Here is a 25,342-nt window from a genome sequence, read left to right on the forward strand (position 1 = left end):
TAGAACTTTTTTAGATTATGAACGTTCCACGGCCGCGGCAAAGGTCTCTCATCTAGGTCCTCTAGATAATATGTTCCCGCACCTGCGACCGCTGTGACCCTGTAGGGCCCTTCCCACGTCTGAGCTAGCTTCCCAGAGTTTGTATCCCGCATACCCCCCAAAGCCTTTCTCAGGACCAAGTCTCCCGCGCTGAATTCCCTGAGTCTTACGCCTTGGTTGTATCTTGTAGCGAGCTTTTGCTGGTACTCTGCGAGTCGCACGGTGGCCATCTCATGGCACTCCTCCAAGCTATCCAAAAGCCCGACCATCATTTCTTCGTTTTGCTCGGGATCGAACCCCGCGACCCGTGCGCTACATAATTTTACCTCGGTTGGTATGACGACTTCTGATCCGTAAGTCAAGGAAAATGGGCTTTCCCCCGTGGATCTCCTGGGGTAGTCCGGTAAGCCCAGAGTACGTTCGGCAGCTCCTCCGCCCAGCCGCCCTTTGCGCCGTCTAGTCTTCTCTTTAATCCGTTCAATATTACTTTGTTCGTAGCTTCTGCCAATCCATTACTCTGTGGGTACGCCGGGGTAGAATATTTGTTTTTTTATGCCGAGGTCCTTGCAGAAAATGCGGAAAGCCTTACTGTCGAACTGTAGCCCATTATCGGATATTAACGACTCCAGCACCCCAAACCTGGTCACTATATTCTTCCAAACGAATCTCTTCACATCCGTGTCCCGAATATTCGCGAAGGCCTCGGCCTCCGCCCACTTGGTGAAGTAATCGACGGCAACAATTACGAACCGGCGATTCCCCGTAGCCCGCGGAAATGGACCGAGGATATCCAGCCCCCATTGTGCAAACGGCCAGGGGCGGCTAATCAGATTAAGTTGACTGGCGGGCTGGTGGATCAAAGGGGCATGCTTTTGGCATCGATCACATTTTAGAACATATTCGGCGGCGTCCCTTTGCATCTTGGGCCACCAAAACCCCTAGGTCATCGCCCGATGTGCCAGGGAACGCCCGCCCACGTGGCTTCCGCATATCCCATCGTGAAGCTCAGCTAAAATCTCGGGAACTTTCTCGGGGGGCAAGCACAACAGGTATGGTCCTCCGAAAGATCTTCGGTACAACCTGCCGTCTGCTGACAACCAATAACGGGGTGCCGTTCTACGTATCTTACTGGCCCCCTTCTCATCATCCGGAACTACATTCTCGGACAGGAAAGCTACGATGGGATCAATCCAGCACGGTGCAGGTGATGAAACCGTGTCGACACTATCCACCCTGATTGTAACCTCATCGGGGACCTGGATGCTTGGTTCAGCTATAAGTTCCACCCTGATCAACCGAGGTACGTCTTCAACGCTTGATGATGCCAGTGTGGCTAAGGAGTCGGCGTGCCTATTCTGCGCCCGTCCTACTTGGGACACTTTCACCGAGACGAATTTGCTTTTGATCATTTTTGTCGTGCATAAGTAAGCCTTCATCCGAGGATCCCTAGCTTCAAAACTTCCCTGGACTTGATTAACAACCAGTCGGGAATCTGAATGTATTTCCACGCTCCGAGCACCAAGCTTCAATGCAGTTCTTAGTCCGGCGAGCAGGGCCTCATACTCGGCCTCATTGTTGAAGGCCTTAAATCCCAACCTAAAAGAGTGCTCCAGCCGAATCCCTTCGGGAGAGAAGATGACGATCTCGGCACCGGCTCCCTGGGAACTTGAGGCTCCGTCCACAAAGACCTTCCACGGGCAAGCTTCTACGTGGCAGATCATTTCTCCACCATTTCTGGGTGAGAATTTAGCGACAAAGTCTGCAAGGACCTGGCCCTTCACCGAATGTCGTGGTCGGTACCTTATGTCGAAGGACCCTAGCCTAGTCCCCCATTTGGCTATCTGCCCTGTGAAGTCAAATCTTCTCAAAAGTGATTGTAAAGGATACTCGGTTAACACATAGACCGTGTGGGCTTGGAAGTAGTGCGGCAGCTTCCTCGTGGCATGGATGAGGGCCAACACTAACTTCTCCAGAGGCAAATACCTCTTCTCAGCATCGACCAAGGTCTTGCTGATATAGTACACGGGTTGCTGGATCCCCCCATCCTTCAACAGCACGGCACTTACTGCATGATCGGATACTGCCAAGTACATAAATAAATCTTCACCCGGCTCGGGCGCGGCCAGCATGGGTGCCCTTGCCAAGTACTCCTTCAAGTCCCGAAAGGCCTTGTCGCATTCTTCGCTCCACAAAAACCCTGTCCACTTCTTCAAAAGCTGATAAAATGGGCGGCAGCGATCCGCAAAATTGGAGATGAACCGGTTAAGTGCGGCTAGCATCCCGGTTAAAACCTGTACCTCCTTCGGATTGCTCGGTGGATTCAGCCTCTTTATTGCTTCGATCTGATCGGGATTGACCTCTATTCCTCAGCTCGTGATCAGGTATCCTAGAAATTTCCCAGCCCCCACTCCGAACGCGCACTTCTCGGCGTTAAGGCGCAGCTTGTGTCGCCTTAGTGTTTCGAACACTTCCTGGAGATCGACCGTGTGTTGTTCCTCCCGTTTGCTCTTTACCACCATATCGTCAATGTAGACTTCGACCGTACACCCTATTTTGTCGCAGAACATTCTCGTCATCATTCGCTGATAAGTTGCCCCGGCATTCTTCAACCCAAACGGCATCACCGTGTAATGATAATTGGCCTCCGGGGAGATGAACGCCGTTTTTTCCTGGTCCTCGGCTGCCAGGGCTATCTGGTGGTACCCCTGAAAAGCGTCTAGAAAGCTCATCCTCGGATGACCGTACGTGGCGTCAACCAACTGATCAATTTTGGGCACGAGGAATGGGTCCTTTGGGCATGCTCGGTTTAGGTCTGTAAAATCCACGCAAACCCTCCACCTGCCACTCTTCTTTTTCACTACGACGGTGTTTGCCAGCCACTCGGGAAAATAAGTTTCCTTTATTGCTCCCGACTCCTTCAGCCTTTGAACTTCTTCCTTCACAGCCTCGGCATGCTCCTTGGACGATCTTCTCGGCCTCTGTTTCTTAGGTGGTACCGAGGAATCAACGTTGAGTTTATGAACGATGAATTCGGAATCCACTCCGGGCACCTCATACGGGCTCCAAGCAAACACGTCCACGTTCCGTATTAACAGTAACAACATTTTTACCCTATCTTCAACATCCATACTCTCCCCTACATAAAAACACCTATCGGAATCCGGGAGTATCCGTACCTTCATCATTTCTTCGGCGCGTCTGTCCCCCTTCTCACCTCGGGGACTCTGTAGTTGCTATAACGGGATACTTTGTTGCGCCTCTTCTTCTTCGGTACTCTTTCCCCGTTTGAGCGACTCCCTCCTCCAGTCAACTAGGGCGACCAAACATTGTCTCGCCGTCTTCTGGCTCCCCCTTACCACAGTCACACCATGCTCGGATGGGAACTTTATCCTCACGTGCAGAGTGGACGGCACAGCCCCCATTTCATGGATCCACGGTCTTCCTAATATCGCGGTGTACGGGGAGAAGGAAGCTACCACTATGAAGGTCACCACCACCTCCTTTCCTTCCATATTTACGGGCAAAGAGATCTGCCCTTCAGGGATCACTGTCTTGCCGTCAAAACCGACCAAAGGTGTGCCATATTTGGAGAGGTCCGCACTGCTCAATCCAAGTCCTCGGTACAAGTCTGGGTACATCACGTCTGCTCCGCTTCCCTGATCTATCATCACTCTTTTTACCAAGAAACCGCCTATACGGGCACTGACTACCAGCGCGTCGTCGTGCGGTTGGACCGTTCCCTCCAAGTCGCTATCATCGAAGGCAATCGGTTCTTTGGTGGGTTTCATCCTCTTCCCATATGACGGCCCGTCCTAACCTTTTGCCGCCGTTGCTAGTGCCCACACCCCTTTCCCTCTTGCCGTGGAACATTTCTTGGTAGGGGCGTGGATGACTTCAATTATCCCGAGGGGAGGTGGGTGTAAGTTGCCCCTATGTGGAGTGCCTTGCCCTGCCCCTCGGTCCCCCGCGTCCGTCACAAACTCCTTTAGGTACCCGGCTCCGGCCAGCTGCCGAAGATGATCTTTCAATACACGGCACTGCTCGGTGGTATGTCCTTTATCTTTATGGTAAGTGCAGTACAAGTTCTGGTTCCTTCTCGTTGGATCACCACCCATCCTGTTCGGCCACCTAAAGTAGGGTTGATGCTTGATCTTGTCTAGAATCTTATGCACCGGCTCTTTGAACGCCACATTTACTTCCCCTGCCAGCGCCTCTGATCCCTGCATCCTCACGTTCCCTCGTATCCTCGGGGGGAAACTGTTCTGCCGAGGATGATTTATCATTGGCGCTTTACCCTTGTTTTGTAGCCGGTCATCCTCTAGCCGTTTATACTCTTCTATGCGCCTCATTAGCTACCTCATGTCTTCGGGAGGTTTCTTTGTCAACGATTCCCTTAGGCCTGAATCCTCGGGCAACCCCATCCTAAAAGTACTCGCAACAATCTTTTCGTTCCCTCCACCGATCTCGTTGTAAAGCTCCCAATACCGACTGGCGTAGTTACGAAGGGTTTCTCCCACCCTCATCTTCATCGACAGTAGTGCATCCACCGGCTGTGGTACACGGCTACAAGTAACAAATCTGACTCCGAACTCCTATATCAATTCGGCGAAGCCGCGGATGGAGCCCTTCTTCAAACCATTGAACCACCTGAGAGCGGTAGGGCCCAGGCTTGAGGGAAACACCTTGCACATCAGCGCGTCATTCCGGGTATGTAATGACATCATTTGGATATAGTGGCTGACATGCTCCACCGGGTCGGTCTTCCCATCATAAGAGTTGAACGGGGGGCACGTGAATCTGTCCGGCATTGGGGCGTGCTCAATGTTAGTTGAGAACGGCGACCGAGCAGCTTGGCACAACGCACGGCTCATTGCGTCCATGGCCGCGTTGTGGTTCCGCTTTTCCTCCGGAGAATCCGAACCCTGATCTGGATACTCCCGTGATCGCGAGCGTTCTCGACGCTGACCCCTGTGTAGGTGAGATTCTCGAGAAGCCGAGCGCTCTCGTTGACGGCGGTAACCAGATTGTTCGGACCCTGCTCCTTGTCGCTCCTCCCCGGCACCCAGTCTTCTTGCTCGGTTGTCCTGATTCATTCTCTGGCGCCTGTCTTCTGCCTCCAACTCTAAATCTCTCACCATCCTTCGCAAACGCTCTAGCTCCTTGTCTCTTTCATCAAACCGCCTTCGCCCCGATGCATCGGATTCCGTCCGTTGCGTTTGGTACGAGCCCTCTCCAAGTCCAGGGCTTTCTTCTGCCCTCTTGTGACGCCTGTCTTCACGCCATTTCTGCCTTCGTTCTCGCCAAGACGACCCCCGAGAGGATCCGACCGAGCCGCTTTCGGCATCACTCCCCGAACGGGTTCCGGACATCTATCTCGTGTGCGAGCCTCAGCTGAACCACAGCAGCGTAGGAGATTCCCACAGACGGCGCCAATTGTGCGGGTCGCAAATGAGGCCAATGGGCTCAGCCCCACTTGGGCTCACAACTTATTTGTTTGTTGGGCTGGATTTCCTACTATGGGTAGTTCTCCAACTAAGGACTCAATGAGATCACTTTTCTCTTTCTCGGCAACACAATACTTCCTCCTCCTGTCCTCGGATATTCTCTCTATTTTGCTTTTCTATTACCACTGTTCTCTCCCCTCCTTTTTTACCACCCTTCTCTCTTATCCTCCCTTCTTATTTATAGTGCTCAGCTCAGACGTAAGTTATCAATGCTCTCATAGTTTGTGCAACAGAGGGTCCAGTAAGATTTTCTCTAAGTGGGAGGTCAGGTATGGGTGGCTTTGGGACTTGGTTCCCACCCCCGTCGGCAGCTCGACAGAGTTGGTGCGCGCTTAGTGCTACGGAGGGTCCAATCAGGGGGATGGTAAGTGAGAGTCTAGGCCTGGGTGGCTTTGGGACTTGGTGCCCACTTCAGGTTAGAGCTAGGTAGTGGCGCTTAGAGGGCCTTCTTTGAGCCAAACAAAGATGATGCGCCGTTCACTGACACTTCCGAACATGCTCGGTAAAAATATGCCGAGCATAACTTTAGTAGTGAAGCTCGGCACCCCCGAGCTGTGATAGCGAGGGTTGGGCCTTAGGGCGAATGAGGATTGGGCCCAATGACTGTGCGTTTGGAGTGGAGACTAGGGGCTGAGTGGGCCCAACAGTTCGGATGCCGCACAAATACTATTTTAAAATTTAAAAGAAAAATTGATATATAAAAGGATGATGATAGTTGATGAGGTGGTGCAATACAGTTTTGCAAAAATGCAACACTTCTATTATTATATATAGTATAATTAGATTATTAATTCACTAAAAACATATTTTTATTGTTATTATTAATTTTGAAAATGACATGTCTATCATTTAGAGTTCAAAAATCAATACTCTAATATATGAGAGACAATTATATTCAAACTAGAGAATATCTAACCCATCTCTTTTAGTAATTAGTGGCACCGAAAATAAAGTTGGCTTGTAATATTTTTTTTTTTTTTTTTATAGAGTTTCAATTTACGGAGTCCGCTTCTGATGATTGTGTTATTTATCACCAATCGGTTTTTAGTGTAGGTGAGGATTGAATCTCAAATCTCTTATTCAACCATAAAATTTTTTACCAGTTAAGCTAATTGAAACTCACAGTGGCCCGTAATAATTAACTAGCTTTGTTGATCAAATATATATCAATCCTTTTTTTCATTAAAAATTTTAGGCAAAAATAACTTGTTAGTCTCTAAAGTTTACTTGGAGAGTACTTTTGGCCTTTGAAGTTTCAACTAAGCACTATTATTCCCTAAAGTTTAAAAAATGAGCACTAATGGTCCTTCTATTAACTTATGTTAGTATTTTTGCTTACGAAGCTAACGGAGCAATGGAGTGGCATTTTTTATGTGATGTGGCAGTTTTTTAACATTAAAAATGAAATGCATATTCCATCAAATAGCCAACTCAGCAGAATTGACTGGTTAATAGAGTGACCAATAGTGCTCATTTTTTAAACGTTCGAGACCAGTTGCACTAACTTGAAACTTCAATGACCAAAAGTGTTGTAATCGTCTGGACCAACAATATATTTTTTCCAAATTTCTATATTTAAGAACATTATGGTGTAGCGCATAATTCTTGATGTGTCTGAACGAATTTGCCCCCAAAATCTAGCTTATAAAGAGACTAGAAAGACTAATGTTAATGACTGCCCCATTCTTCTTAACATCTTCCATACAATTTTCTTTCAATGCATGACCAAGTCAAGTCTCCTTTACCCAAATACACGGCCAGTTAGTCCTTCCCCTAATGGCCAATTAGTCCTCTCTAGCAAGTCAAGTCTCCTTTACCCAAATACACGGCCAGTTAGTCCTTCCCCTAATGGCCAATAAGTCCTCTCTAATGCATGACCAAGTCAGTCCTTCCCCCAAAAACACGGCCAATTGGTCCTTCCCCTAATGGCCAAGTTTGTCAAGAAAACAATTGAAAGGGCATCAAACATCATAACCTATAGTGACAAGTAGAGAGAGACACGAATTAAAGCAATGGTCATGAGTCTTGTCTAGAGAATCATACATGAAAAAGTAAAACAAAAACATCAAACAGTTAAGTGCTCGAAAAATCTTAACACCTTCATTATCCCAAAAAAGATCAAAAGAGGGCATCCAACAGAATTATTGCCTTTTCGACAATCGCATGTACAGTTTTAAATTTGGTTCTCGAGAACCTTTTTATATATTATGAAAATGAAAATCTTATAATGTTTTTATTCTACAGATTCTTGGTACACTGACTTGCGAAGAAAATCATTGTATGAATCCAAATTATAACGATTTTACGTTTCCAAAGATACTTAAGAGCTCACCCCTGGCACAAGATTTGCATTTTCATTTCTTTTGAGTGATGGAGTTGTCACGCTATAAAGTTCATATGGGGAGGTGTCAATTGCCGTTTTCATGTTGAATTGTTTAGCAATTATATGTTCATATTCTTGTTTATTTTATGTGCATGTAAGATGATAGTGAACCTAACTTAATGTTGCAAACATTAAATTGATTACTCTGATACCAATTATATTGTTACTTTAACATTCTCTAAAAAATAATCATTTAATAATAAAAAGATACATTGTTACTTTAACATAGTTGGCAGTCATTTCAGCTCAGTTTTAAGTTCCTAGATTTAGGTTTTTCTCAAATGAATGGTCTCTTCCTTTTTCTTTTCCTTTTTTTAACAATTCAGCTCAATCTTTTCTCTCTATGAAGTTTTTTGTAGTAAAAGGAGTATACACCCTACAATCTAAATTGGAGTAGAATAGTCTCTTTCTTTTCTTTTCTTTTTTTCAATTCTTTTCTAGTAGTTGAAGTTGGCAATTACCAGATCATCAAATTCGGTTAAAGTTAACGAAAATTCCAATTGGAACTTGAAAGCTCGATATTGACAAATACAAGAGCTAGTTTAGACCCCCAATTTTAAACTTATGGCTAGATTGCTTTTAATATATTCAATTAAATGCAGAATGAGAGTAATTAATGTGCAATCAACCAAGACTACTACCTAATGCACGGGCATACCTAATTAACAATTAAGTATAAACAGAAAGAGTAAGGGAAGAGAGATGCAAACACAAGATAACACCACGATGTTTTATCAAAAAGGAAAACCGGAGTGATCGGAAAAGGCTGAATCAATCAACTAGTAAATAAGTTGGAGTACAAAAATTACAATATAGACCCTCCAAGCCTAGACTACCCTGTGTACTTAGATCCTCCAAGTCTCAACAACCAACGGGCTTCACCTTGCCTTGTCTTCACTAGCTTTTCAGATCTCGCAATTATCACCAATTGCATCCACCATAGAATGGCATAACCCAATGCTTCCTAAAAGCTCCAAAGCAACTCACAACACTCAGAATGGGTGTGGTTTGTGTTTGGGCTAAGAACCTGTCAAAGGATATGGAATTGGAGAGGGAAGAGTGTGAGGAAAACTAAGAGAAATATATAGAGGATTGTAGATATGAAATCTCTAACTCTTAAATGGATTTCTAGGGTTTTCTCTCTAAAACTCTCATTGTTCTTATTACAATTTTGTGGTTAATATGGACTTATATAGTGTGGGTAAAGAAATAAGGAAAGGCACACACAAAACAAGCTGGCAGTGCATCTCACGAGTCAGGTCGTAAGTTGGCCAAGTTGCGAGACACTCGTGAGATGCCTCTAACACTGAGACCTTTGAACTTCTAGCATGTGCTCCTCACGTGACCTTTCACGAGTTGCGCCACTCGCAAGCCAGTCACGAGACAAGTTGCGAGATGTCTTGTAGTCATAATTCTTCACCAAATTCTCACACTAAACCCATTACATTTAATCCCACAAAAATACAGGGAAATGATTGATGAATCATAATCAAATTTGACACAAAATTAAAGCCAACATAACATAATTGAAAATCACAATTACAGAACTAATAACAAGTGAGGTAAGTGTCACAATATAAAGCGTAAGAGAGATCTATATTAAAAGGGTAATTTCTTCTTCATTTTTTTATTTTTATTTTTATTTTTACATATAAAATTGCAACTTGGCATTCGCATTAGCATCATTGCATTACTTTTATCTTTCCATTTGGCACCTCAAATTTTCCATCCGCTACTTAACGATGATGACCTTTTTGATACATGAATAAAATATTAAGGATTAAAATGAAGAATTTGAAATGATAGGGACTATTTTAAAACATGGGGCAATGGTTGAAGACTAAAAGTGAAATTATTATTATTTTTTTAAATTAATGAAGTGCTTATGAGTAAGGCTTGAATCATCCTATGATCACATGAATAATCATTTATTTTAATTCATATGATGACATCTTTACTACGCTATGAAAGCTTGTGTGTTGCATGATAACGCCTTAAAATGTATACTTATTATATATTTATGTGGGCATTATCTCCTTATTCCTATGCTTAATTTGTATAATTAAGTCATGATTTGCATTAGTCCCTATTTATCTTTACATAATTTCTTGAATAAGATGTTATTCATTGCGTGTAATTTTTTACTTTCAGGAAATTATGTGAAAAAGATGAGTTTACAGGAGTTTGTGAGAGAATGAAGGCCAAACTAGAATTAAGGTGGAGCTAAAGGACCATGCCTAATTGTCTAAGGAGGTGCTGCTGGAGTGCTTGGGTCATCTACCATGTTTGGAAGCTTCAAATAAGGAAAGAAATCAAAGAGGCAAAATCTGAAAAGGAAAAATCAAATTTGAGCACTGATCAGTATTTTGGACATATCTCTCTCCTCAAAAATCCAATTGACACAAGGCTGGATGGGTTGGAACAGTGACATAAATATCTACAACTTTCCAGTTTTAAGTTTTTCAAAATTCTCAATTTTTGAAGGCCGAATTTAACTCACAATTTACTGCTGTAAATCTAGACGAAAATTAAAATAGTAAAAGTTTTATTTTCTTTGGACACTTGGACGTTAGGGTTTGGAAGGGAGGCTGTGCAGAATAAATTTTGGGGAGAAAACCTTGTATTTTTCTTTCTCTAATGGCAGCCTAAACTCTTTACTAGGGCTAGGGGTTATATTTCTTCTATACCGTATGAATATTCAATGTGATTTTTTCTAGGATTTTATCAACAACATATTTGATTGTTCAATTAGGTTTCTTTTGATGTATTAGTTCTTTCATACTTTCAATAAGTTCAATCATGTTTTTCTTATTGTTTAGATGAATTTCTAATAGTTTCAAATAGAAATTAGGTTTTAAAGTGAATGGGTTTTTCTGAAAACTTTGCTAACCACATTATTAATCTAGGTTATCACGCGTTCTTGAATTGTCTCAGTTCAACCGAATCATAAGTATTTAATTGTATAAGAACAATCAATTATGAAATATATAATTTCTTAGATCATAAAGAATTTCGTATCGATATAGGGAAACACCTCAATGCCCTAGTATTTACATTATTGACTTAAATCAGTTATCACTGTTATTCTTGTTTACAATTACTAGGCAAACATTATTCTTCATCTTCACCGAAAGCTTTTTTTTTTTTTTTTTAATTACATTGTCTTTGAATTTACCCCACTCCTTGTGGTTCGACCTTGGTACTTCGAGAATTATATTGCTACGATCTCCTGCATAGCAAGCATTGCATGACATGAGTAATGTGTTGGGTGTACTTGTGTGAGTAAAGTCCCAAATTAAATAATGATAAGAAGAATAAGTGATTAATACAATATAGTTGAGATTATACTCATTGGGATTAGGCTTTTTGGGTTAAGTGATGTCTTCATATATTATATTAACTACTTAAGGAGACTTTCCAAGATGTTTATCTCTCCAACATAATGACCATTAATTTCAGATCATTGATTCTAGACTAGGCATTTTTCAATGTAATCTTACATTTTTAGAATTTAACTAAGAATCAAAGCAGTATATCTTCCTTAAATTGTGATGAGGAAGGAAAATTTATAATTTTGTAGTTTTTATTCTAAGATCAACGTAATTTCAAAATTATTTTCTTGTTTTTGACTCAATAAAAGAAGTAGCTCCAAGTATAAAACCCTTAATTTAGAAATTACAATAGTGTCAGTAGGGTCATCATTTTGGGGAAAAAAATTTGTCATTATTTTGGGAAAAAAAAAATTCACCAAGCTCCGCATTCATCCAGTTCAAGGCATGGTCTCACAAAATGCAATAGGCCACATTTATCAATTGAGCCCAAAGAAAGAAGCTATAGATCTCAATGTTGTACATTTGTTGACGACTGATGAGGCTACTTACCGCTAATCAATGGACACATCAATCTCCGAAATCCGCAAGTTTATTTTTAGTTTTTAATTTAATTAATGTTTTCAGAATTAATAGTACTCCTTCAAATTTTATTTTATTTTAATTGAATCCCTCCACTAATTAATGTGCTTGGATCAACAAAATGAAACTTGGCAAATTTTAATTTAAATTTACTCTAATATCTTATTATAAGCACAAAATGCACGGTATATAACCATACATGACAAATCTGGTCTGTTCATCAGCAGAGCTTTCAGCACTTGTTGCACATCAGTTTCCAAAAGAAAAGCCTCTCAAATACAAGTTCCAAGAGCGAAGGAAATAGCTCAAATAGCACAAAATACCTAATAAGAAAGCTCCTCTAGACCGCATAGCATCAATGGCATTTCCATCTCACTTCTGCAATGGGATCAGAAAGCTACTGTTGTATTGTAGTTCCAAAGTTGAATGGGCTTGATCCGTATATGCTTCAGTCACTCGGTAGGCCCACAACATTGGATATGGGCCCATTTGGTGATGGAGTCTTTAATTAAGCGGCTGTGTAATGGGCTTGATACGTATCTGCTTCAGTCGAACCAGGCCCATTAATTGCTCAAATAAATAGTCAAATTCAACTCATTATTTGAGAGCTAATGCGACTGTCGTTAGCTCAAACAAAGGGCAAAACCCCAAATTCTTCAATGGAAGCCCAGCAGATGAGTCACATAAGCCACTTCAAATGAAGGGAAGTATTTCTGCCATCTCGGATCTTTTTTTTTTTTTTTTTTCATGCCACTGAGCTTGGAAATCTTCTCGATGACCAACTCAAAAATATTTCTAATATTTTTCTCCTTTTTTGAAAGCCCTATTTTTCATTTTAGGGATATGATAATTAATATATATATATATATATATATATATATATCATATTATATTATATATATATTTTTTTTTTTTTTTTTTTTTTTGATGGATAAATTTGCATCTTAGGTCATCTTTTTCCTAATAATAAAGTTATAAAAAAAAAAGTATTTGAGTTTCACCTAAACTACTTCTTTTTGTTCATATCATCTTCTTCACAACCTAAATTGCCACTATATATACACACAATTTTTTGGTGTTTCATTATTTCTACTACGTACTTTACAATTATTTGTTATATTCTTCCTTTCCCCTCTCTGCCCTACCTACAACCTTGCAGGTAATTTTTTTTTTCTTTCATCAAATTGAATAGATTTTGTGTATTTGTTGCCTTTTTATTATATATAATATGATTTTGTGAATCCCAGCAACACTGTCTATGGTAAAGTTTCTAATATGACCTGTTTTTAAAATTTTATTTATTAGAAAACGATGACGGTCATTTTGATGTAGTGAGATTCGATTTGTAGAGGGTTGTCATGTCAAGGAAACTATGATTTTAGAATGGTTATGTAGGTTTTATTCTCTATTTTTTTTTTCTTCCCCCTTTTTGCTTCATGTGTATTTTTTGCTTTCTTATTAGATGAAGAGAAAGCTATTTCTATGAGTCTGTAGAAGTTATGTAACAAAAGGTCTTTCATTTTTGAGTTTATTATTTGAAAGTTCAAAATGTGTGTAAAACACCTTTGAACGTTTAGACCCCAAATTACAAAAAAATCAATTCAAGCTTATTATCAAACAATCAATGTGCGGAACAAGAACATAAGCCAAATACAGAATTGATAAAAAATCTAAACCAATTATAATCACATCCACAATAGAAAATAAAAGGCAAAAATAAAGGAAGAGAGATGCAAACACAAGGACAATACGCGATGTGTTATCGAAGAGGAAACTGAAGCTCTCGGCGTAAAACCTCTCCGCCTCCCTCCAAGCGGTAATAATCTACTAGAAAATATAGTTGGGATACATGAACAACAGTAGACCCTCCAAGCCTAATCTACCCAGGTACCTAAGCCCTTCAAACTTCCTGCTCCAACGAGATTGTGCCGAACCTTTTTCTTTTTTAGCTTACCAGATTCCGCTATTAGACCATAGCATCAACCAATAGACATTGGTTCCTTCCAAATTGCTTCCCTTAGCACCAAATGTACCTTCTCATAGTCGTGGGTCTGGTGAGGTAAGAATTTGGTCAAGAACCTCTCAAGGATGTGTCCATGGAGAGGAAGAGAGTAGAGGAATTTGTAGAGTCTCTTAGGTAAAGATTGGGGATGAGGCAATCTTATTTTCTCTAGGGTTTCTCTCACAAAAATTCTCTCTAAAAGCTCTCTTGATTTCGTGGGTATAAGGATCTATATATAGTAGTGTGTGTTTGGAATACAAAGAGACAGTTTTTACCAAATAGGGTAACTTGGCGGCTTGGCCTCGCGGCTTGTCCAAGTCGCGAGTTCAAGTCGCGAGGTAACGGCCTGGCCAACCTAAGACTTTTGTTCTGTAGTGTGACAGCTGGCGCGACCCTTCAGCTCCCCTGTGTGCTTCTCACGTGCCTGCAGTTGGCAGCTTACCAGTCGCGAGTTAGCCACGAGTCCTAGCCGCGAAACTCTATTTGTTTGCACAAACTTGAGCTCTTCTTCACACTCTCTTCACACACTACCCTTACATGAATCTCACCTAAATACAGGGTGACTAAGTGCTAAATTACAAGCAAATTGGCACGGAATAAAGCCAACAAGATGGTTGATAAATTTCAACCTTACAATCTCCCCCTTTGGCTATTCCATGACAAAACCCTAAAGCGTGAGATGGGAACAGTTGGAAAACTCACTCACACCTAAATCTAGAATCTGTGAAGCTTTTGAACCATAAGAACAAGAACTCCTAAAACACAACACAATAAGTTCATTATATGCAGAAAACTTGTAATACATATGGAGCAAGCACAATGCGATCAAGCATAATGAAATAAAGTAATAAACCATGGCAAGACCAAAACAAGTAATCACTATAACCAAGTGATCAGAATGCTCATTCACACTTGGAATGAACATCCGGACATTCAAGCTGACAAACACAAGGCAAATCACTTGAATGACCAACACTCAACCAATGCACAGTACAAGAAGTATGTGCATCTAGGAAAAATCCTACAAAGGCATAAGAGTGACAGTACTTAGAAGAAAATGCATAACATTTAGTTAAGTATTGATTTAGCAAAGCACATAGGCTGCATATAACATGGTATAAATCACAAAAGCCTACAAGTGTGCATAAACAACCCTAAAAGCTTACAAAAGCAACATGGGTACAAAGCATAAACAAAAACCTTAAAACCTACAAAGGTAGCAGGTACAAACCAACAACTTTTACAGTAAGATATGCTGAATAAACAACATACTATATACTGAGAAACTACCACCAAAGATTCAAACTAACCAATAGTTAAGAGTTTTAACCAATTAAACAACTAACATCACAGTGTTTTAAAATAGTAATTGTTAGGGTTTGTGCCCTAAAATCCAATTTATTGGCATGTCATGAATAATTAAGTTGTTTAATTGCATGAGACCATTTATGAACTAATGGGACATTATCTTAGTCCATGAGATGCATAGTATGTGATTTATGTGAAAAGTCACAGAAAGATATAAATCACAAGTTCTTTATAAACTCAGAATTTTAGTTCGTAGTCGGTGATGAAATTGGGCATTTCATCTGCGAAGACTATAACATATCAACTAAGATGATTTGTCTTGATCATGGAAGTGGAGACTTCTAGTTGGTATGTTGATATGTTTTAAGAGTTAAGACATATTGAACTGGACCGCTGTGAGATTTATTATTCTCCTAATGATTGTCAAATGAATAATAAAGCTCACGACTTCTATTTACATCAACTCTAAATCTTGAAAGAATAATGGACCTGATCATAAGATGTAGGTTGCTTTGATATATCAGGAGTGAGATCTATAAGTTATGGTCAAAACCTCAGTATGTTGGGCAGCCGCATTTAGTGTTGATGGGACATGTATTCTCAAGATGGAATTCATAATCTCTTAACGGAGATATAAAATATTCTCTTGAGATAAGTTTAATGGGTTTGGTTATTCAGAGTGTTGGGCCCAACCACTTTAGTAAAGAGTTACTAAAGTATATATTTATGGAATTGGATTTCATAAATATATGATGAATAACATAAAGGATTATACCGGTACTCAAGGATTAAGATGTAGTAACCTTCAAAGTGGCAGTCAATATTAATGACTTTGTATTACTACGAATATTTTAATGAAGGGGTTGAATGTATAATAAAGTCTTGGGAAATAATTTATAGATAAGGCCTAGAGTGCAATTATATTCTTATAGTGGTATTGAATATAATTAATGGTAACTTTGGACTTGTCAAGAGTTGACGGAAAAGCCCAAGGCCCATTGGAGCTAGTGTCTTATTGGTCCCTTTGGTCCCATCTCAAGCCACAAACTAAAGCCCAATTGGGTAGGCCCAAAAGGCTAACCCAATTAGAAATCAGTCATTATTTAATAAGTGTTATTAAATAAAGAAACTATGTGAATGGTTTTAACGTACGTAAGATGAAAAGAAAAAGAAATCAGTTTTTCTCCACAAGGAGAAGGAGAAGGATTTTTCTTTGGGAATCTATGTACAAAAGACTGATTGAGAGACCACACATCTTAGGCACCATGTGGAATTGAGATGAAGATTGAAGGTATTCTCAAGTTTGGTTTTGAAATTCACTGCACCAAGGTACGCTTTCTATTCTTTGATTCTAGTAATTCATGGTTACATGTTTATCTTTCATGATTGAAGTAGATCCGTGTTTTTGTTGCTTCCGCTGCGTGTGTTTTTGTATGAGATACAAAAACCCAACAATGGTATCAGAGTGGTCTTCAATATCATGCTTGTATAACATGTGATTGAATTTTAGAATCAAAGAAAAAACATTTTCTTGGTGATTTAATTTTCTGCAGTAAAATTTTCTGCATAATTGTGTCCTTGAGTGTGTTCTTTTGTGTAGACATGTTTTGATAATCATGGTTTTATGAATTTTTGTATTTCTATCATTAAGATTCGTGAAACTCAATATACTGTGCAAGATAATTAGACAGTGTCTTTAAGTTTCATGGAGCGAATCTACTGAGTAAACGCTATAATAGATTGTACAATTTTCTTTCCATGATATTAGCGTTGGAATTCATATACCATGATTTATATATGTGATATATATTGAAAACCCTAATGTTAGATCTGAAAATCTTCCTTGATAAAATCAAAAAGGTGTTTTTGGAAGAGAACTCAGAAACGATTAGTTGTTTGTTCAAGAAAAACCCTAGAAAACTGCCTTAGAAAATTTCTGGAAATTCAAGTTTCACGAGTTTCGATCGATCGAAAATCACTTTCGATCGATCGAGTGAAACAGTGATCAGACTTTTTAAGTGGATTGATTTTCGATTGATATTCGATCGATCGAATTTGTTTTTCGATCGATCGAGAGGCAATCGAGTATCGATCGAACAAGTCAGGGGGTCAAGTTTGAATTTTTTAATTTTTTCGATCGATCGAGAGGTACATTCGATCGATCGAAAGAAAGAAAATTAGAATTTTTTCTAAGTGTTTTCAAGTTTTTTTTTTTAAGAGCAAGGTTATGTGTGATTGGATTACACATAGTTCTAACTAAAAGACCTAATGAGATCAAAGATGTTAATTTAATAGAACTCTTGGTACTAAATCATTTTATGATTAATAGTCCTTAATTTATTTTAATTAGAGGTTTTAATGAGATTAAAATTCTAATTCAAGTTATATAGTTTCTAATGAGATTAGAATACTTTATCTAGTAAATTAAGTAAATTAAGGATAGAGTTCTATATAACTAATTTTTGATTCGTTAGTGTTTAAGGAATCCTAAATAGTTTAGGACTTCCATTTTAGTTAGTGATTCTAATAAGATTAGAGTCTTTAATTAAGTTCAAGGTTATTAGTTGTGATGGGATCACAATTATTTGAAGAAAAACCCAAATAACGAGTGGAGTGATGAAATAACCCTTTTGTTAAGTTTATTGTAATGTGAATAAATACATTGTCTTGACTTCGAGTCTTGCATTCCATGCGGAGGGTATTTACTTCACGGATTACAAGGTTAAACTTTTTTGTGATAGCGCGAATGTTCGTTACACTATTGTGACGTGACATAGTTACATCACATTGAATTTAAACAATTAAACACATTTGATGTGTAGGGTTAAAATTGTGATTAGATCACAGTGATTTCAAGACACTTCACTTGTTTAAAATTTCTAGTGGGAGAGAGATACAAGGGTTGGATCTCACGGCCTCCATTGTTGGTTCATAGTGGTGTGGGGTAAACATCTCGTCTTGGCCTCGAGCCTTGCGTTCCATGCGGAGGATGTTTATTTCATGGTACTACAAGATTGAATTTCCTGGTTTATAGTGGTTTGATCAAACACCTTGTCTTAGCCTCGAGCTTTGCATTCCATGCGGAGGGTGTTTTTATCATGGTACTACAAAATAAGCCTGTTAAAGGGATGAAATGTGGCTACACATGATTCTAGACAATGGTGTACACTAGACTAAGTTTGATAGCATCCTCTATGCTGAGTTCTTGCTATTATTACTTAGAGGCCAAAGGAAAAGCGGCAAATTATTTTTGTTTGGTAAGAGTTACCATGATAGCATTAATAAAGAGAATAATTCTCGCCTGATCATAGTGATTGATATTCACTCTATGCTGAGGAATATTAATTGCGGGATTAGGTTGTCGTTGCACCTAGTATAGTATGTTTTCGGGTTCCATATTATATGGTTATGGTGCAAAATGATAATGTCCTGGTATTTAAGTTCAAGGTCTCAAAATAAAGTTGTCATAAATTTTGTCCTCTAGCTACTATTTTAGTTGAATCACATTAACTAAGAAATAATTTTGGACATGGTGCTTAAAGGAGCTGAAGTAAATATTCATGTTTTGATTCAGCATTGTCATAATTTCCTATACATGATGCATTTATGGAAGATAGCTTATGATATGATCATAGTCTCCATTGAAATGCTAATATGTTATATTGGCTTCTATCTCAATTGTGCTACTGCATGAGATGCAAGAGTTAGTACTAAACTTAGACTTTATATCAAGTCTAAATGAGATGTTTGGTATGAATCATATTGAGTGCTAAGAAAGGCTTAAGGAGTTCCAATTCTATATCATTTTATGAAAATGTTTTAATCTTAAAATGAATTGGAATTCTTGGATGTAGAGATTAAATGTTAATCTCATATGGATATGATCCATAAGTCCTTGTTAGAATCATTTGATCAATTCAGATTGTTTTGAAAATAAATTCTTTTTATATTATCTGAATTGATTAATGAATTCTATGTAACAGAAGACATCCTAAAAGCTAAGGCTAGGATCAATATGATTTAATTCAAATTCTTAGCCTAAACCGAAAGGTAAGGGTGATAAGAAGAGGAATTATAATACCAAACAGATGGACAAGTTAGTTGCCCTAGTAATTGCCAAAAGGAAATTAGTCTCAAAAGCATGACCAAAAGGAAATTTTTTCTGTTTTGGTAAAGCTAAGCATTGTCCATGATTGTTTTCTAGATGGAAATTTATATGTTTTACTTTTTAAAGAGAAAGTTTCCATCCTTTGGTTTTGTATATTTTGGCACTTATATCTAGATCTTATTAATCTAAATGGTATTCAAGATTGGTGAAAGATGGGCTTTTAGAACCATTATTTTGTTATATTCACAATCTATGAATTCTATTTAGAGGATAATATGATCTAGGGTTCCTTTTTGTAAAGGAATAAAGTTTCAATGACATCTTTAAGTTAGTGCATACATAAAGGAGGAATAGGGCTCTTTCAAAGTAAAGGTAGATTTTGTTCTAGAAGAAAAATGTCAAAATTTGTTATAGGACAACTATAAAGTATATTTGGAAATGAGATGGTTGTATTAGATACACCACAATACATTATTCTAGATATATAGCTAATACACGGGTACAATATCGTAGTGGGAGGATTACCAAATAAATTCATACTTTTGGGATAAACTTTTGAAGTCATTCCACAAGGATATGAATTTGATCCTCGGTCCTACGTAAAGGCAATAGATGATATGAATGTGGATTACTGATTCAAGGTTATGAGAATAGAATTAGATTCTACTTAAAGTCTAGAACTTGTAGAGGTGCTTAATTGCATTAAGCCTATTGTTTTCAAATAGGTCTACAAGTAAATGAGATTGATAGATTTGAAGGTGCAAACCTTCAAAGTCAAGACTAGTAGCGAAAAGATTTATTCAAAAAGAAATGTTTCGACTATGAAAAGATTTTTTCACCAATAGTCTAGTTTGACTCTATCTAGATTCTCTTATCCATTATATTTCATTAGGATGAAATATGGTAATGGATATCAAGAAAGCTTCTTTTAGTAGCAATCTTGAGGAAGACATCTATATGATGTAACTAGACTTGTTCATAACAAAGAACCAGTAGTGTTTAGTATGCTAGTTGCTTAAAATCCATTTATGGACTAAAGCAAGCATCTAAATCATAAAATATCATCTTTGATCAAGAAATCAAATTGTTTGATTTTGATCAAGTATTTAAAATGCCTTATGTGTGTAAAGGCTATATAGAATAATAAATTTCTTAATGTATGTTGACGACATTCTAATCATTTAGAATGATATAGAGTTATTGTCATCAAAGGAGTGTTTGGTTGTCTAGTCCAGTTGGATATAAAGTACTTGGGAAAGACTAGTCACATCCTAAGAATTATAACTTTGTTAAAATTCAGAAATTAGGATGTTGGGTCTATCTTAAATTGCTTAAATAGATTAGTGTCTAGCCAAGTATAGCATGAAATACTTTAAGAAAGGATTCTTTCCTTTTAAAGTTTGAAGTTCCTTTATATAGGACTATAGTCCTAAGACATATAAAAGGGAAGAGCATATAAGACGGTTCCTTATATCAAATCGATAGGAAGTCTTTATGCTATGCTAAATACTAGGCTAAATGTCTATTTTGCGGTGGGCATAGTAAGCAAATATCAAGTGAATCAAAGATCACTTATTTTAGTGGGAGTAAAGCATATACTCAAATATCTTAGGAGAATGAGGGATTATATACTTTTCCACAAAAGTAAGGTTTTGATAGTAACTGGACATACGAATACTGACTCTTAGTTTGATTGTGATTCATGAAGTTGGACTTCAAGATATGTGTTCATCCTAGGTGGTGAAGATACACATCAAGCGTAAGTATCATCTCATTTGAGAAGATATGAATACGTGAGTAGTAGTAGTAGAAAAGATGATTTATGCATTAAATCTGGCTGAAACTTGTTTCCAAGCCTTGCCTTAGAGTGACTATGAATTACTCTATAGGGAGATAAGTGTCGGATAAGTGGTAAATTGTCTTTGAGGGCAAGTGGGAGATTGTTAGGGTTTGTGCCCTAAAATCCAATTTATTGGCATGTCATGAATAATTAAGTTGTTTAATTGCATGAGACCATTTATGAACTAATGGGACATTATCTTAGTCCATGAGATGCATAGTATGTGATTTATGTGAAAAGTCACAGAAAGATATAAATCACAAGTTCTTTGTAAACTCAGAATTTTAGTTCGTAGTCGGTGATGAAATTGGGCATTTCATCTGCGAAGACTATAACATATCAACTAAGATGATTTGTCTTGATCATGGAAGTGGAGACTTCTAGTTGGTATGTTGATATGTTTTAAGAGTTAAGACATATTGAACTGGACCGCTGTGAGATTTATTATTCTCCTAATGACTGTCAAATGAATAATAAAGCTCACGACTTCTATTTACATCAACTCTAAATCCTGAGAGAATAATGGACCTGATCATGAGATGTAGGTTGCTTTGATATATCAGGAGTGAGATCTATAAGTTATGGTCAAAACCTCAGTATGTTGGGCAGCCGCATTTAGTGTTGATGGGACATGTATTCTCAAGATGGAATTCATAATCTCTTAACGGAGATATAAAATATTCTCTTGAGATAAGTTTAATGGGTTTGGTTATTCAGAGTGTTGGGCCCAACCACTTTAGTAAAGAGTTACTAAAGTATATATTTATGGAATTGGATTTCATAAATATATGATGAATAACATAAAGGATTAAACCGGGTACTCAAGGATTAAGATGTAGTAACCTTCAAAGTGGCAGTCAATATTAATGACTTTGTATTACTACGAATATTTTAATGAAGGGGTTGAATGTATAATAAAGTCTTGGGAAATAATTTATAGATAAGGCCTAGAGTGCAATTATATTCTTATAGTGGTATTGAATATAATTAATGGTAACTTTGGACTTGTCAAGAGTTGACGGAAAAGCCCAAGGCCCATTGGAGCTAGTGTCTTATTGGTCCCTTTGGTCCCATCTCAAGCCACAAACTAAAGCCCAATTGGGTAGGCCCAAAAGGCTAACCCAATTAGAAATCAGTCATTATTTAATAAGTGTTATTAAATAAAGAAACTATGTGAATGGTTTTAACGTACGTAAGATGAAAAGAAAAAGAAATCAGTTTTTCTCCACAAGGAGAAGGAGAAGGATTTTTCTTTGGGAATCTATGTACAAAAGACTGATTGAGAGACCACACATCTTAGGCACCATGTGGAATTGAGATGAAGATTGAAGGTATTCTCAAGTTTGGTTTTGAAATTCACTGCACCAAGGTACGCTTTCTATTCTTTGATTCTAGTAATTCATGGTTACATGTTTATCTTTCATGATTGAAGTAGATCCGTGTTTTTGTTGCTTCCGCTGCGTGTGTTTTTGTATGAGATACAAAAACCCAACAGTAATACCCTCAGAAAATCAAGAAAATATCAAAACTATACACAAAACATCAAGTGATAAAGAAATCTCCCCCTTTCACTATGCTTTCTATCTCCCTGTCTATCTCCCCCTTTTTATGTGCATCTCCTCCTTTTTGTCAAGAATAGCTAAAGGCTATCTTCAAGCTTTTGTTGAATAGCATCTAGCTGAGTCTCGATAGTTATGAGTCACATCTGAGTTTGATTGTGAAAGGAGTTAAAAAGCCGTTCTAACTCAAAAATCCGATGAAACACATTCTCGATGAAGTAACTTTGCTGGGGCATTTGAAATCCAGGAGGAACAGATGGAGTCCCAGTTGATTGAACAGGAGTAGCTGTAGCATGAGTAGATGGAGATGCATGTGTGGATGGCTCACTCTTAGGTTTCTTGGAGGAGTGACTCTTGCTTGCTTGGAGAGAGTATAGGATATTGGTCGAGACTGAGGCAGTAATCTCTCATTTGATGAAGGACTAACACCTTTACTAAGAACAATCTTCATGACTAGACTGCAAGATGGAAGAATTATTCGTGTTGCTGAACGAGCTGATGTTTTCCCAATGATTTGGAATATATGAGCACAGATGTTAATTGGGGCACCAGAAATGAGGTCACACAAGAATTTAGCCCTTCCAAGATTGATGAAGGTAGTATTTGATAGTGGGTAGAGATTGGAGAACATGATTAGCTTCAAGGTTGTTAGTTCAGGTGAAAACAATGCAGTGCTTATAGATGATCCTGTGTTTCCCACTTCATGTTCATTCCCAAGAACATGAAGGATGTCTTATGCTTGAAGTACCTGATCATTGTATGGAGTTCGATCCACATCTTTTGGTCTGGTGATGCGAAGAAACTTAGCAATGGAGTCTGCATTTATGGAAAATTTTGTTCCTCGTACCCAGCATTTCAACTCGACTCCTGTGTATCTGGCATTTGAGAAGAATTCCTTGACCAATTCTTCAGTTGGATCCTCAAAATTTCCAAATAAGTCAACCCAATCTCTTTCTTCAAAGATCTTAGGCATAAACGTTGTCCCTAAGGTATCAAATTTGACAACCCTTTCCACAATGGGAGAAGACTCTTTGAAGATGTCTGTGTAGGTCTTTGAGTTAGTAGGAGTCCTGAATCTCTTAATGGTAGAGTCCTTGGATGACTTAGACGATAATCGTGTCCGTTTAGCAACTGGGGTTGACGGATCATCAGTTACAATGCCTTTGCCTCTAGATGAACAACGAGTTATTTGCAACAAAGACGACACACAGAAAAGAACCAAATACAATACCACAAGAAGCAAACATCAGATTGATTAGTTCCAGTTATAATAGTGTGACAAGAGATTTCACAAAATCACAACAGAACATTAACTAAACTAACACCAAGAGGACATAAGCAACATAGACAAAAGACATAAGCACACAGAAATGATGAATAACAGTAACAACTCAGAGACAAAAGGGCAATGTGTATCACAAAGACACAAATGACAAAAATGCCTAGAATATGATATGAATGGAGCAACACATTCATGAACCACAGTAAATAGCACAATCTCTCAATAGATAGAAACATGAAAACACACATGTAAAATGAGAAACAAAGGAAGGGTAGGACAGGAACAACAAAAACACAACATTCTCAAACCCTCAAACAAAGTTCAAACCCATTAAATTTTCAACAAAACAGAAACATTTCACACAGCCATTCTCAACATTTTAGGCAAACCCAGGTTAGAACACAATATATTGCAGAACACAGATGTAACATTCAAATCAAGAAACTAAAGATCAAAATAGTTAGAATGAAATAAAGGAATGAAAACCCATACCTTTTTCTTGGTGTTTGATGATGACATGACGCAAAAATGGAATCTTTTTCAGTGAGACTCGGAGTGCTAGAGAGAGAGAAATGAAGAAGACAATGAACAGTCACTGATATTTGAGGGAAAATCTGAAAAACCATTTTAAAACTGTCTTTAAAAAGCAAAACACGCATTTTTCGCGATTGAATTAAGTCGCTAGTTAGTTGTCAGGATAAGTCACGAAACACTGTAAGACCAAGATTTCAAAAAAAATCTTCTAAGTGTTTTTCACGACCGGAAGGTCTACCCGCGAGATAGTCGCCAAGAGAGCCGCGAAAATCTCTGTGTACCCCTCTCGACTGGACCTTCCACCCGCGAACAAGTCGCCACATTGAGCCGCCAAAACCACAAAAACTCAAATTTTTGAGAAATTTTCTAAATCTTTTTCACAACTGCAGCCCTGACTCGCCAGTTATCTGCGAAATATTTCGGAGTAAGCTCGCGGCTTGGGCATGTGACTGAACTTACCCGCGACTGAGTCGCCAAAACAGGGCAACACTGTTTTTGAAATTTTTGACAATTTTGTGAAAAACAAAATACTTTCCAAAAACAAACTAAAACACTCAAAAAATTTTTTGTGTTTGATCAACAAAGATTGAGCTTCTGAAATCACATTTAAACATGTATAATCACACAAATGAATATGACATTCATTGAACATAGACTTGTGTGTTATGTGTGAATATCAAAAATAAGATAGTCCTTAGTCTAATGTGAAGCTTCAATGATCAATTCAGGACTATCAAAAGTAAGATAGTCCTGAATCTCTTAATGGTAGAGTCCTTGGATGACTTAGACGATAATCGTGTCCGTTTAGCAACTGGGGTTGACGGATCATCAGTTACAATGCCTTTGCCTCTAGATGAACAACGAGTTATTTG

The 25,342-nt window shown here is 38.5% G+C and overlaps 2 protein-coding genes across 2 annotated transcripts; both read right to left on the reverse strand.

The window, feature by feature from the left end:
• Positions 1 to 977: 977 nt before the first annotated feature.
• Positions 978 to 2,318, reverse strand: LOC112035846 (uncharacterized). The gene has a single exon (XM_024068685.1). It carries the CDS (start codon positions 2,316 to 2,318, stop codon positions 978 to 980), a length of 1,341 nt encoding a protein of 446 aa, XP_023924453.1.
• A 954-nt stretch (positions 2,319 to 3,272) lies between these two features.
• On the reverse strand, positions 3,273 to 3,827 carry LOC112035848 (uncharacterized). Its single transcript, XM_024068686.1, has one exon. It carries the CDS (start codon positions 3,825 to 3,827, stop codon positions 3,273 to 3,275), a length of 555 nt encoding a protein of 184 aa, XP_023924454.1.
• Between the last annotated feature and the right edge of the window lie 21,515 nt (positions 3,828 to 25,342).

Source organism: Quercus suber, unplaced genomic scaffold (genome assembly GCF_002906115.3).
Source record: "Quercus suber isolate HL8 unplaced genomic scaffold, Cork oak 2.0 scaffold_304, whole genome shotgun sequence".
Taxonomy (NCBI): Eukaryota; Viridiplantae; Streptophyta; class Magnoliopsida; order Fagales; family Fagaceae; genus Quercus; species Quercus suber.